Here is a 13,862-nt window from a genome sequence, read left to right as displayed (position 1 = left end):
GGTAAAAATTTGTATGGTGGTGCGGTGGGGTGGAGGTGTAAAATTGTCACCCATGGACAATTCGATAATAAGATCTAACAATTCATATCTGATCACATGTTGTCCAAACCCATGCAAAAATATTCCTCAGTGGTCACGCAGATTTAGAAAATGTAGCATTTATGAACAAAGATTGTCTAAAGGGCTACGTTTTAAAATAAGGTACACCACCCACGAAAAGTTCAGTTACCACCCGTTATTGTCACAACGTTAAGCTTGAGGTCCCTAAGACACATAGCTATACACATAAATGTGCTGGAGACAGGGTCTTCTCAGTGGCTGGCCCCAGAGCTTGGAATAATCTCCTAAATCACATTCGTAATTCTCCAACAGTTGAAACCTTCAAATCTGCTCTCAAAACCCATTTGTTTCAGATTTCCTATAATTATGTTTAGTTTCTCTTGTTTTTGCTTGTTTGTTTTTATAAGCGGTAAAGGCGCTATTAATAAAGTGTTGGTTAATGTAATGTGCATCGTTCTCAAAATAATCAGTTGGTGCACGTATGATATGAGTGGCGTGTCGGATTCTGATATTTTGGACTCTACAGGGGGTGATGAAAATGGTTTCAAATTGTTTTGTCCTACTATTGAAACCAAGAATAGTTTGCACTTCCTAAATTTTGTTGTTGCCAAGGTAACATAACACAAAAGGTCAAATTTAATACAGGTCACTACTACTTCCGTAGTGATGGATCAAGCGGTTGCATGACGACGCTATCTACGCTGTAGCCTACACGTCGATGTTCTGCTGTTTGAAAATCATGTTTTAGCCATTTCTTATGGGTTTCACTGCCTAAGCTTTTGCAAGATGTTTTCCTTCTGAAATCATGAGGTTTCAGGTTTTAAATATGACTGGTAATTTATAAATTTGATATACAAATTCCATACATTGATATCGCCATTGCGGTTCTCACGAAAGCGTAATCCAGTCGCTATGGTAACGCCCCGGGGTCACCAATATGACGTCATGTCTACGATAGCGAATGGGCCACAACACATTATCTTTCATGGTAACGATACATTCAAGGTAGTGCAAACTATTCTTTACTTGAAAGATGATAAATAGACTATCAGTGACAATTAGCCATTGAAACTGGCTTTGCTATTAGCTGCTGACTTAACTATATAGTTACCGTTATGTGTATTCAAGTATAGCACTGTTGAAGAATGCTAGGATATTTATCAACGATTCGCCAAATTATACTATTAAATCAAGTCATATTTAACAAATTATATGCTAAAAATGCTTAGTTAGAATAATGACAATTATAATGATATTTGAAACAATGATAAGTGGTGGCAAGTGTGTAATTAACCAACAAATAAAGCGTTATGTTATGATGCAAGAACGTCATATCTGTTTCTACACTATACAGAGAGCTGGTCTCTCTCACTTGATAAAGAAAAACTTTTGTCTTTTCGAAACGTTGGTTTTTTAACGTTGTGTATTTATTTGTGTCACATGTTTGCTGTTTTTATACGGAAGCATTTTTTGTTTCAAGGAGCACCAAGCATCGGCCCGCAATGCCACTATGCCCGCGATGCCACTTCTGTGTTGACGGACTATAGATACATGTACATGTGAAGACCTGAGCGCAAGAAGACCGTAAGTCCACTTGTATACACTAAAGTTACGTATAGTTCCTTAGGGTTTTATAATGTTTAATACATGTTCCAGGGTGAAAACATCATGAAAGGTTGTGAAAGATTTGTTTTGGCCCCTGAACATGTATAAAACATTACGAAACTATACGCAACTATAACAATAATTTAAAGTTACATTTGTGACGTGTTTATAACACAATGAAACTATCATTCTAATGGTCTTCATTGCAAGCCCTTCATTGCAGATATTAACGAGCGTCGTCTCCGTCGTTTGCCAAAGCTGCGTGGATATCTATTATTTTCACGAGGTTAGGCGGGTCTGCGATGAGCCTTCTTTCACCTCTTTTCTCAGCGATAGGGCGTCTTCCTCTCCTGTATTAAACCTGGGCATGTCTGCAACGGTTCGCTTGTGTGCTCTTTTTCCAAGACGAGGTGGATCAGTCATTGGTCTTCTTTCTATATGCAAGAATAGAAATTAAGAAAGAAAGGTGACATTAACAATACTGTGTTAGAAGCGAGTTTCTCTTTTTTTAGTTTAGATTTGCTTACTTACGTAAGGGCGCAATGGGTGGACGTACAATATAATAGGCCTGTTTATGAGCCCCTACCCCATGGGAAAATTTCAGACCGGCGTGCCAAAATTGCTCCCGCTCTCCTCAGTGTTCTTACTTGCTTTTCCCCCTTTCTCGGCATGCCACAAAATCTTTGCCCAATATCAGCAGGATCATAATATGCAATTATCCTGCACTATCTATATTTGATTGCACCCTTTCCGAAGAAAATGGCCGCCCCTTAGAAAGAATAACAAGTACAATGTAGATTGTGTTAATCCAGTCCCTGTCTAATTATAAGATCAGAAAAGGAGAGTTTGTGAAGAATAAAAATCGCAGATGCATAGGCGTAGATTGGGAGATAAATCCCCCAATATTTTGCATATATTGTATGGACCACCCCCCCCCCACCCCCCCACCCCATGTTGACGCCTGTATGTGGTTTTCTGATCAAATTAACCTCATATTTGGCCATTTTAGCTCCAAATGAGCAAATTTTTGCGCACTTCGCTGTTGCACCATATTTCAACAGTATAGCTTCAAAATGGCAATTTTTTTGCATTTGTCCTTTAAACCTATTCTGAATTTATATCTACGCCACTGCGGAATGACCTTGACATTTTTTGTCTCATTTTGGGGGTCGTTCGAACCAAATTTGTGTTGAGTTTATTATTCCTCGCGCCGGGAGGCGCGAGGTATTAGTGTTTACTTCTGAATCGAACGTGGGAACATGGGGAAAGCCTGAATATAGTAAATTATAATTACCTTCATTTAAACATTTATGATACTTTTATTAAAACAAATATTCAAGCGATGATAGTGTGTAATATAAAAAACATAAAATGTCACTATTTTCAGAGAAAATAGTGTTTTTAGAAACAACGATAATTTGTTTTCTGCATAGAGGTTGATTTATTAATTGAATTGAGCATGCGTGTTGAGAAATTCGTTTTTGTACTTAGTGCACCTAACCCTGTATCTTTTAAACCAAATATCCTAAAGAGTCGTGGAACACGAATCGATTGGCGCGAGGTTCATATTGGTGCGTATGCACCAAATATGTATCTTGTAATTATACCGTAAACGTTCGCCTAATGGCGCTATGGAGTGCATGGAAATGAGAGAGCGCCATCCCTGTAAAAGCCAACTATTATCACTGATCATTAAGGGTACGTGTAGTTAAAGGGTGAAACCTATCGACACATACAATCTACCAAAACACGTTTCAAAACGTAAAAGGGCCAAGTTTAAAAATCTTTCCTGTGTGGCTTTTCACCCTTTTTTTAAACTTGGTCCCATTCAGTAAAGTGGTACCGTAATAACATGAAGAATGAGTCCTAATTTCTACATGCAACAATTAGGTTTAAGACTGTTCGAAAGCGGTGCAATATGACGTAGGCTATGTATTATCAAAAACATTTGAAGGTTTATGTTTCATTATACTGCGTGTTCATAAAGAGTAGTAGAGTATTATATATACTTAGCAAATTGACTGTCTGTCAACCTGTTACATATTACTAGGCCCTACATCTGTACATAAGGCGCAGGATCGCACAAGACGATGAAGAATTTAACAAAGTGAGTATTTGCTACTTTTGCTTAAATCAAAATACATTATAACGTCTTTACGGAAAAACTTTAATCAAGCACGAACATTAATTAATTTACTCTACAAAATGAACACTGACAACTAAGAAAACAAACAAGTAGCCTAAAGATGACTTCGTATGGGTCTTTAGAAACTTTCATAAATGGGACCAAGTTTAAAAAAGGGTGAAAAGCCACACAGGAAAGATTTTTAAACTTGGCCCCTTTTACGTTTTGAAACGTGTTTTGGTAGATATTAATTCTTTTTTTGAGGTAAAAAGATATTGCGCGGTAAGTGGTTCATTGTAGCCATGCGAGGCGAAGTAGTTGGATATCCATATTTTGCGGTTAATGGTTCTTTGTAGCCCTGCGGGGCAAACTAGTTGGATATCCATATTTCGCGATGAGTGGTTGTTTGAAGCTTCGAGGGGCAAACTAGTTGGATATCCATATTTCGCGGTTAGCAGTTCTTTGTAGCCCTGCGGGCAAACTTGTTGGATATCCATATTTCGCGGTTTGTAGTTCTTTGTAGCCCTGCGGGGTAAACTAGTTGGATATCCATATTTCGCGATGAGTGGTTTTTTACAGCTTCGAGGGGCAAACTAGTTGGATATCCATATTTTGCGGTTAGCAGTTTTTTGTAGCCCTGCGGGGGCCTATGTTCGATATCCTCATTTCGCGGTTAGTGGTTTTTAAACTGCAAACCTAATAAAGATATTTTGATAATTGAAAATAGTCTTTATCATAAATCGTATTGAAAGAGTCAACAAGCGTCAGAAATTATAATTTGACATGGAACTTCGGTCATATTTTATTTGAAATATAACTGGATGTTAGGGTCTGCATGCATGGTATGCATAGTATGATGATATACAGACACTGACCTTTTCCTAAAACTATTAAGCAGCAAGTTGTGTATCACACCCATCATCAGGGCGATGTGACTTCATAAGGGCAATGTCGGGGATTATAGGACACAATCGATGGGGAGAGATGAGGTCCGACCAGGTCCGACCGAGTCTCCTACACAGGTTACGCTCCCTGTGGAGGGGCGGAACCAAACTGACTGATGTGGAGACTAAGCCAGTTTGCGTCGGTCTGATACTCGTCTTTGACCATGCGCAGATCTGGCTGGTCAGGAAGATATTTAATATCCCGAATTTATAATATGCCTACCAGATCCATCTATAACCGATTTGCTAGAGAATATTTGTTACCATGTTTAATAAATTCGTATTAATCGTATAATAAAATGTGGCCAAATGTATATTTGTGTACATAGTGTTTAGATCCACTCTTCTACGGACTTGGCTACTAAGCATGTCGGGAAGGATATGGCGGTATGCTGACCTGGGTCAATATGTTCTGGGCAGATGAGGTCCGACCAATTGCCTACGACCTTGTGTGCGATCATGTGTAACAGGCAATTCCCGATGATAATAGAGGTTCCCTGCCATCATGGGTTCGAACCCCTTTATTGTATTTTATTGTTAAACCTGAATAGCGTGATTACTTTTGAATGAGCGGCAGCACACATATTTTGTTTGAGGATAGCTGGATCTATCTCCTTTTCCTCACATCTTCTCTGTAGTACAAAGCTGTCTTTTTATCTAGTGTTTAGACAATGTTTACTCAACCATTGCTATCAATGGATGTTGCCATTTTTGACGACTTCTAACTTTTGAAATGCCCAAAATGAATCAATAAAACCGTGTATAAGATATTTGCGGGGATATTTGGGCGCGATTACAAAAAATTAGAAAATAAATGGGCACTTCTGGGTTGGGTATCTATAGAGGCCCTGCATGAAATTATTGATTGGCTCCAAACAAAGAATTTGAACCGGTGTCCTCCACCGTAGTTATGGCGGAGTACAGTTCATTCAATCAAATGTTGTCATCAACCTATTTGATCGTAGTGCAGGGTTATGTGTGTGAGACGAACTGTCACGATAGATTGCAATCATGCTTTTGTTGAATGCATTTGAGTAGTCTGCCATATTTACGGGATGATACGTCACATGCAATGCCTCTATAGATTCTATAGAATTTAAGTATGATATATTTTCGATGGTAATATATTTTCACTTTCAAAGTTTGTAGTTTTCATAATTGCAATTTCTGAATATTATATAAAAGGTGGGAATAAGTCATTAAATGAAAGAGTATCGGATCATTTTGAATGTTAATTAATACGAAACGCCGGCGGTAGACACCAGCAATATCAGGGATTGCCGCGATTCTTGCAGTAGCTTTTATGAATAGAATACAATAGTGGATACAATAGCGGATACAATAGCGGAACAATAGAGCTCTCTTACGGGCAAATAAACCTCGTCGCGTTTTGCTAAATTTCACTTCTTCTTTTTCATGAACTAACCGTTATTTCATTAAGTAACTGTTATTTTTAAAACTTGGCAAAACCTCGACGCGAGGTTTTTAATTATGAACAAGATCGAACAAACTTGTTCATGATAATGCGGTAATCATTCACCTGATACGTTGTGGCCTAGTGAGCAGAGCATTAGACTATAGTGCGAGGCTAAAGAGAACTTGTGGAGAAGATTGTTGGTTCGAATTCTCATGCAGTAATTTCTGACAGATTATGATGTCTGTCAATGTTTTTTTTTCTGATTTGAGGAAATTTTATTCTCTATTTTATCTTTAACATTGTTTATATAATTTTATTATTTTCTCTTGTATGTGTCTTTTTTCATGCTTTGTTTTTATCGTTTCATTTTAATCAAATGTTGTAATGAACCTATTTGATTGAATAAGCATTTGTTATGTGTGTGAGACGAACTGTCGTGTGCGACAAGTCTTTCAATTCGCGCGAGTGTCCTTGCCTATGCATCAGTGGTCATAAGAGGTATATCATTTTATTCGAAAGGGGGGTTCCAAATATACGGGGTCATAAAGTCTTGGAAAGAATAATATGAGGGGGTCATGAAATGTTTTATGACCAAAATGTAGGGAGTCACACGATGACCACAGAAAGTGTGTTATTTTATTCAAAAAGACTGATTTCAATACAATTTTGGGGTTTGGGATCATAAAATTTTGTTGCCGAAATAGGGGTGCGCAATTTTATTGACGCAGACTTTTTGTAAATTTGGGACCCCTTCCGAAAAAAATGATAGCCCTCTAAGAGGATTCAAAAGATAACCTCTGCCCCAATAATCCCTAGCTATATTTGTTTGAAACTGTTCCACGGAGGATGTATCATAATAGGCTCAGTCTTCAAATGATATAAATAAAATTTGAATGAGTGAACGAACAAAATCATACAACGACCAACTGAATAGAGGCTGTGCATATGACGTATCATCCCGTAAATATGGCGGGTACTCAAATGCATTCAACAAAAGCATGATTGCATCTACCGCGACAGTTTGTCTCACACACATAGCAAAATGCACTACGATCAAATAGGTTGATGACAACATTTGATTGAATGGACTGCACTGCGCCATGATTACGGGGAAGAAACCGGTTCAAATCCTTTGTTTGGAGCCAATCGATAAACGCAAGGCCTCTATAGCTATCATTGAATACTGGCTAGGATTCCACAACACAATGAGCGTGTTTATAGTGAGCCAGATTATCCGGTATTTAGCGTATAAGTACATCTTATACGGTATTGGTCGCCACTATAAACAGACCAATAGCGCTATTTGCCGCACATATTATACGGAACTGATATCCTTCCATATCGATGGATATTGCAGTACATTCATTCCGTATACGGCCACTATAAACAGACGGGGATTAACGATACCGTTATTCAAGGAAGTGGAGCAGGGTTATATAACTCTCCGAGCTCAAATGTGTCACTGTAATAACACATCACCTACAAAATGGTAGGGTACTGTAGCAATTATGTTTAAAAAATAGGCCGGTATCGTTTCCACGGCAAACTATTTGAAACTGGCATCATATTTGTGTCTCCCACATTGCATTGCGGTGACCTCGAACACGCTGGGTTCAACCACCTCGGATTCAGAATAGCGCTATTGAGCTCTATTGATTGCCACTATAAACAGTCGAGATAACGGATAAGTCACATTCCATTCTAATCCCGTATGCGTATAAGAATACCGTATAAATACCGTACACCACTATAAACACGCTCCATGAGAACATGTTATAAGGCGCTTTGGAAGGCACACAATACCCCAATGGCTTTCCATATTATATGCACTCAACAACTATTCAGTATCGAAGCCCGGTATCGAAGTTACGTAATGTTACTATGTCAACGGGATCACGCGCTTAAGGGGGTACTACACCCCTGTGGTAACTTTGTGACTATTTTTGCATTTTTCTCAAAAAATTATAACACACTGGTAACAAAAGTTATGTATATTATTGAGGCAAGGAATCCACTTACTACACTGAAATTTCAGTGACTCAAGATAAGCGGTTCAGTATATATGATAGGAAATGAGGTACATCCTAGCGGTACCTCTTTTCTTATCATAAATAACGAACCGCTTGTCTTGGATCACTGAAATTCCAGTGTAGTAATTGGATTCCTTGCCCCTATAATATACGTAACTTTTGTTACCACTGTGTTATTAGTTTTTGAGAAAAATGCAAAAATAGACACACATTTATCGAGGGGTGTAGTACCCCCTTAAAATATTAAGTAATGAACCACGATCGAAACAATCAGTACAGAAAAAAGGCATACCAAAATAGCGTGATCGTAATGATCGCCATACAAACAGTGCTTGGTTCCGATTCAGCATCGAAGTGGTTACGTAATTCTCTTGGTTACCGGATCACGCTACTTTGGTATGCCTTCGAGTGCCATATACTTTATGTGGTGATCATTTCGATCGTGGTTCATTACTCTAGCGCGTGATCCCGTTGACATAGTAACATTACGTAACTTCGATACTGAATACCATCACGGAGTTACGTAACTACTTCGTGGTCTGATAGTTATATGATCAATGATTAATGGTCTGATCTACTTGGGTTCAATCCAGGAAAGTTGAAAGAGAAGGAGGAAGAACGGAATTATATCCTTGAGATAATCCCGTAGGTTATCCTGTCGCACCTATTCATAGTCCTTTATTCTCAAGTAGTTACACATCTACTTGAAAGTAGCCTTTGATGTGATGTGCCTTGCCGACTACGGTTGATTAATTTTCACTCCAGAATTGAAACCATATCCAATGTTTCTATAGATAATTCCTTGAAAGTATGACACGTGTGTGTTAAGAACCTGATGTTGCTCTGCAGGGATAGCGCACGTGGATACTATAAGAAAGAAATGTAGTTTTGTAAAGATTCCAAAAAAATCCGCCCATTTTGGAATATATATTAATTATTTAGGAGAGTGTTTTAGGATTTTGTTAGAAACGGGATGATTTTTGATCATCTATATTTTATTGTTTTAATGTATTTTCCTGTCATTTCCTGCAAACCTAATAAAGATATTTTGATAATTGAAAATAGTCTGTATCATAAATCGTAGAGGTTGAAAGCGTAACCAAGCGTGCAAAATTATTATTTGCCATGGAACTTCGGTCATATTTTATTTGAAATAAACTGGATGTTAGGATCTGCATGCATGGTATGCATGGTATTGATGGTATACAGACACTGACCTTTCCCTACACTCAGTAAGCAGCAACTTGTGTATCACACCCGTCATGGGTTCGAACCCTTTTGTTGTATTTTATTGTTAAATCTAAATAGCGTGATTGCTTTTGAATGAGCGGCAACACACATATTTTGTTTGAGGATAGCTGGATCTATCTCCTTCTTTTACATCTTCTCTGGTTCAATCCAAAAGAAAAAATAGCTGATCATTTATAATGCATAAATAAATAAAGTAATGTGGTTACACAATTTGAAACATTGAGGCCGTTCTATTTTTCAAAGGTCATTTAACTGTTAAATGTAGTGGAATATATCACGCATTGATAGGTAGCAGGTGGAGCAAATTTTGTCAGCGGTTTTTGTTGCCGTTTGTTCGCAGTGCCTATTTATCTATAAAAAAAATAAGAAAATTTAAATTAAATTTTAAAAAATTCACAATATTCATTCGTAAAATGGGGCCAAAATCCAAAAACATTTCTTGACCCTTCTTCACATAAAAGTGGGAGCAGAAATCAAGATTCGAACAAGTACCATTCACCATTCAAGGCGCACCCTCTACCGACTGAGCTAACGGGTCAGACAATAGCAGGGTGTAATTTTCAACTGAAGAATATTAAAAATATATGAAGAAATTACAATGTTATAAAAAAGATTTACCAAAATGAGTTAGGTATAACGTATGAATCGATTTACAAATTAAGTCAAATGGCACTTTGAGAAAGAATACCTGAAGAAACCCCAAAACATATGCTGCTCTAGCAACTAACCTAGTGACCTAAAGTATTGGGTCATGTCACGATATTTTTTTCTGAGGCACTATGGCCAGGTTGCTCAATTTAACATACACGTATCCTTAATGCTGTTGAGATTTTACAAGGATGGCGCTCTCACATTTCTAAGAATCCAAAAGCGCCATTAGGCGAACGTTTACGGTAGCTCTTATTGTTGTTAGAGTTGATGTGTTATGTTGTCACGTTAGTTGAAGTTAAATATTTTATCATTTTGTTTCAAATTTTTTATGGGGGGGTCACTCCCATTGTGGCCTGTACACCATCCGCGATAATAAAAACGCGTAAAAAAGAGGGTAGTTTTTCGTGGGTAGGCACGATACGCGCATATTGTGTTTAGGGTGTCAAAAACATGACAAATTTGAAAAAAAAGGGAGCAAAATTGCAATTGCTAATACGCGGAAAATTTAGGGTATGAAATTTGACGCAAGGAATAAAATCCCTGTTTAGGGTGTGAAAACATGCGCGTGTTACCTGTTTAGGGTATCGTTTTAGCCAAGGGTTAAATCCTTGTTGGGTGCTTTTCAAAAGTTGATTATCGCGGATGGTGTACAGGCCACAATTGGAGTGACCCCCCCCGGATTTGTATTCATATTGCATGGCCCAGGGTATGACCACGGTTAGCTGATTCGGGCGTATTCTGAATAAAGATTATAAGTAATAATTTTATTTCAAATAATACAAGAAAGTCAGAACAGTCAATTAGCAACATATTGATACAATATACCAACGTGAATTCATTATTATGAGTAAAAGTTGAGTTATGGTGGTTTATTTTCCTCTGCCCTTTAATATTGTCATAATTTAAATCGTTACCATGCAAATTATCCTTTTTCTCACATTTTATGTCTATCTACCTGACAACTAATAATTTTATTACTTAAAATAGTACTAGAAAGCTACCTTAATTTGGTCATAATATACTTTGTTACACATGGAAACTTTTCTCAGTTTTTTCACATTTTATGTCTATCTGTTTATTTTGCTTAAAATAGTACTAGAATGTTAAACAATCAAAAAACACATTTCATAATACCAACATGAATTCATTTTTATGAGCAGAAGCTGAGTTATGGTGGTTTATATTTCCTCTACCCCTTAATATTGTCATATTTTAAATCGTTACCATGGCAAATTGTCCTAATGTAACAGTTTCTATCGGACAACTAATGGATCCATTGCTTTAAAATAATACTCGAAAGTAATAACAATCAATTAGCTAGATATTGATTCATTATCATCAGTAAAACTTGAGTTATGGTGGTTTGTATGATTGTCCCCACCCCTTATGTCGATCTGCCTGACAACTAATTTACCCTGTTACACACGGAAACTTAACAATGTTCTCACATTTAATGTCTGTTTACCTGACAACTAACGCTTTCTATGCTTTAAAATAATACTAGAAAGTTAGAACAATCAAATAGATACATATTGATATAAATATAAATTCATTGTCATGAGTAGAAGTTGAGTTGGTGTAGTTTGTATTTCACCTACACTTAATATTGTCATATTTTACGCTGTTGCACGTAGAAGAAACGTCACTTTTTTCACATTTTCTGTTTATTTGCCTGACAAATAATGGTTGCTCACACCACACACACATAATATTCTAAATATACGCTGGCGCGGTTACGTAATTAACCGGATTAACTACCATAGCAATAGGTACAAACAATTTTGAATATACCGCGCTGCACTACAAGCAGGTTGCACTCATCACCTGTCTTCAATCATATAATAGATTGAATACAATACCGCTCTTTTCAAAGAGACTAATCTTACAGGTGCAAGTGATTAGCATTTCTTTGATATCTATGGTTCAATGCAGAGGTCCCGCATGAACGTAGTAGTGCAGCGCGATATAATCACAAATTGTTTGTACCTATTGCTATGGTAGTTAATACGATTATTACGTAACTTCGCCAGCGTATTGCATCAATGGAAACATATTTTGTTATGGAAGTTGAGTCAAGCTACACAAGTGACATATTAAGACTGATTATGTCCGAAGAACAAAACAAATTATGGGATAAATGTACTAAAAACTACAATGACTTTAAAAATGAAAATAGAAACTTACGGCCGCTGTCTAGAGAAGTGGTAGGCACCGTCTTACTGTCCGTAATATCTCTGCTAAGATAGGCTTTGCATGCCAGTTGTATAAATGATGGCTTTAGAAAGTATTTGGATGTACAATATTCATGTAAATCTATAGTTGATTGTTGTGAAGATGGTTTGATAAAACCAACTAATACCACTAGTACAATGAATAATTGAACGGCTTTGCACCAATTTCTTGAAGGCTTTGGTTCTCGCTGATGTCTAGGCATGGTTGGTGAAACAGTAATCCTATAACACCCTCCAGTCCGGTATCAATTCAAATTGCTGAGGAGTCTAAATGCTTCCCGTTCCGATGGAGGCTTGTTATTTTGATTCTTTTAAGTATTTAGCGGTATCCCAAATAGCTGCTATTCCTCACTCTCTCTTCGTTTTTGAAAATGTAGCGTCACTGGTCACTGCATATAGCCCACTTGGGCAATGTAGATTCCCACTTCGTCGCACATTATATTGCACAATAATTTTGGTCTCTTATCATCTGAAAGGATAAAAAACATTTCCTGTCCATATTTATATCTCTATTACTCTTTTACATAGTCAAAAAAAGAATACTCCCCTCCATATTGTTAATATCAGGAATCTCGTCAATTAATTGCACCATAAGCGTGATAAGTATCTCTGAGGCAGTTTCCACTCTTTTTGTACCGGTGAGCAATGCAATTTGACTTGTTGATCTTCAGAAAGGTGACCTAACCTTTTCCCTCTTTTTTCGTTTTAGTTTTGTGCAACTGCCCTGTTCGTAGGTTACTTGGCCCTGTGCGTAAAGGAGACAGCCACGTTTTACATTCTGTGTCATTCTGCAGTGAGTTGAAAAGTGGGATCTAAAACTAAATGTTACAAGTAAAACTTCAGAGTATTGACTTGGTTAGTATAATATATAATAGTGGGCCAGCAGCTACGGTTTAATAAGCCAAATCGGCATTAGAAGTTTGAAATGCATTGTGGGACAGTTTTTGCAGTTTTGGGACACTTTGCCCTCTGACCTCAGAAAAATTGGGTTTTTGTACGTACCAAATATAATCTAAAATGTTTTACAAGAATGAAAACAACCCCAAAAAAACAACATGATTGTTTAAATTAATTATGTTAATATATTTAATGATAACATTATGACAATAATAAATAAATTAATAATAATTACAGCAATTTCCCCGATATGACAAAGGTCAAAGTGTCCCAAAACTGCTCTCAAAAACCGGAAGTTATATTGGCGATTGGACTTATTACAGATAAGGTTTAGAAAAAAAATATGGCAAAGTGAGTCAACTTACTTGTCATGCGGGGTCAGTTGAGCCAGTGGGGCAGGTATAGAGCCAGAATACCAAGTACACTGAAATTTAAAGAAAAAGCCGTCAAAATACCATTATTTATATTTTTGTTTGTTTACATTTTTCAAGTAAACTTTTTTTAATGTGGACCCTAGCTTTAATTATCAAGTAATTTTCATTGCATTTTACCAAAACAAAATCTAATTTTCAAAAAAACAAAACCTCTGTTGTGCTCAATTTGTATGGCCAGCGACTCAAACTACCTCATGGTGACCATAATTATTGCAAA

General features: G+C 37.1%; 1 protein-coding gene across 1 annotated transcript; it reads right to left on the bottom strand.

Annotated features, from left to right (window-relative positions):
* Window positions 1–1,154: 1,154 nt before the first annotated feature.
* On the bottom strand, window positions 1,155–13,637 carry LOC140162312 (uncharacterized). Its single transcript, XM_072185546.1, has 3 exons — window positions 13,577–13,637; window positions 12,268–12,783; window positions 1,155–2,099 (listed from the first exon to the last, which is right to left on the bottom strand). Exons 2-3 carry the CDS (start codon window positions 12,515–12,517, stop codon window positions 1,945–1,947), a joined length of 405 nt encoding a protein of 134 aa, XP_072041647.1. The 5' UTR covers window positions 12,518–12,783; window positions 13,577–13,637; the 3' UTR covers window positions 1,155–1,944.
* Window positions 13,638–13,862: the final 225 nt, after the last annotated feature.

The sequence above is a fragment of the Amphiura filiformis genome, chromosome 10 (assembly GCF_039555335.1).
Source record: "Amphiura filiformis chromosome 10, Afil_fr2py, whole genome shotgun sequence".
In the NCBI taxonomy this organism is placed as follows: Eukaryota; Metazoa; Echinodermata; class Ophiuroidea; order Amphilepidida; family Amphiuridae; genus Amphiura; species Amphiura filiformis.
The sequence above is the reverse complement of the archived record's forward strand: the minus strand, read 5'-3'. Positions and strand labels throughout refer to the sequence as shown.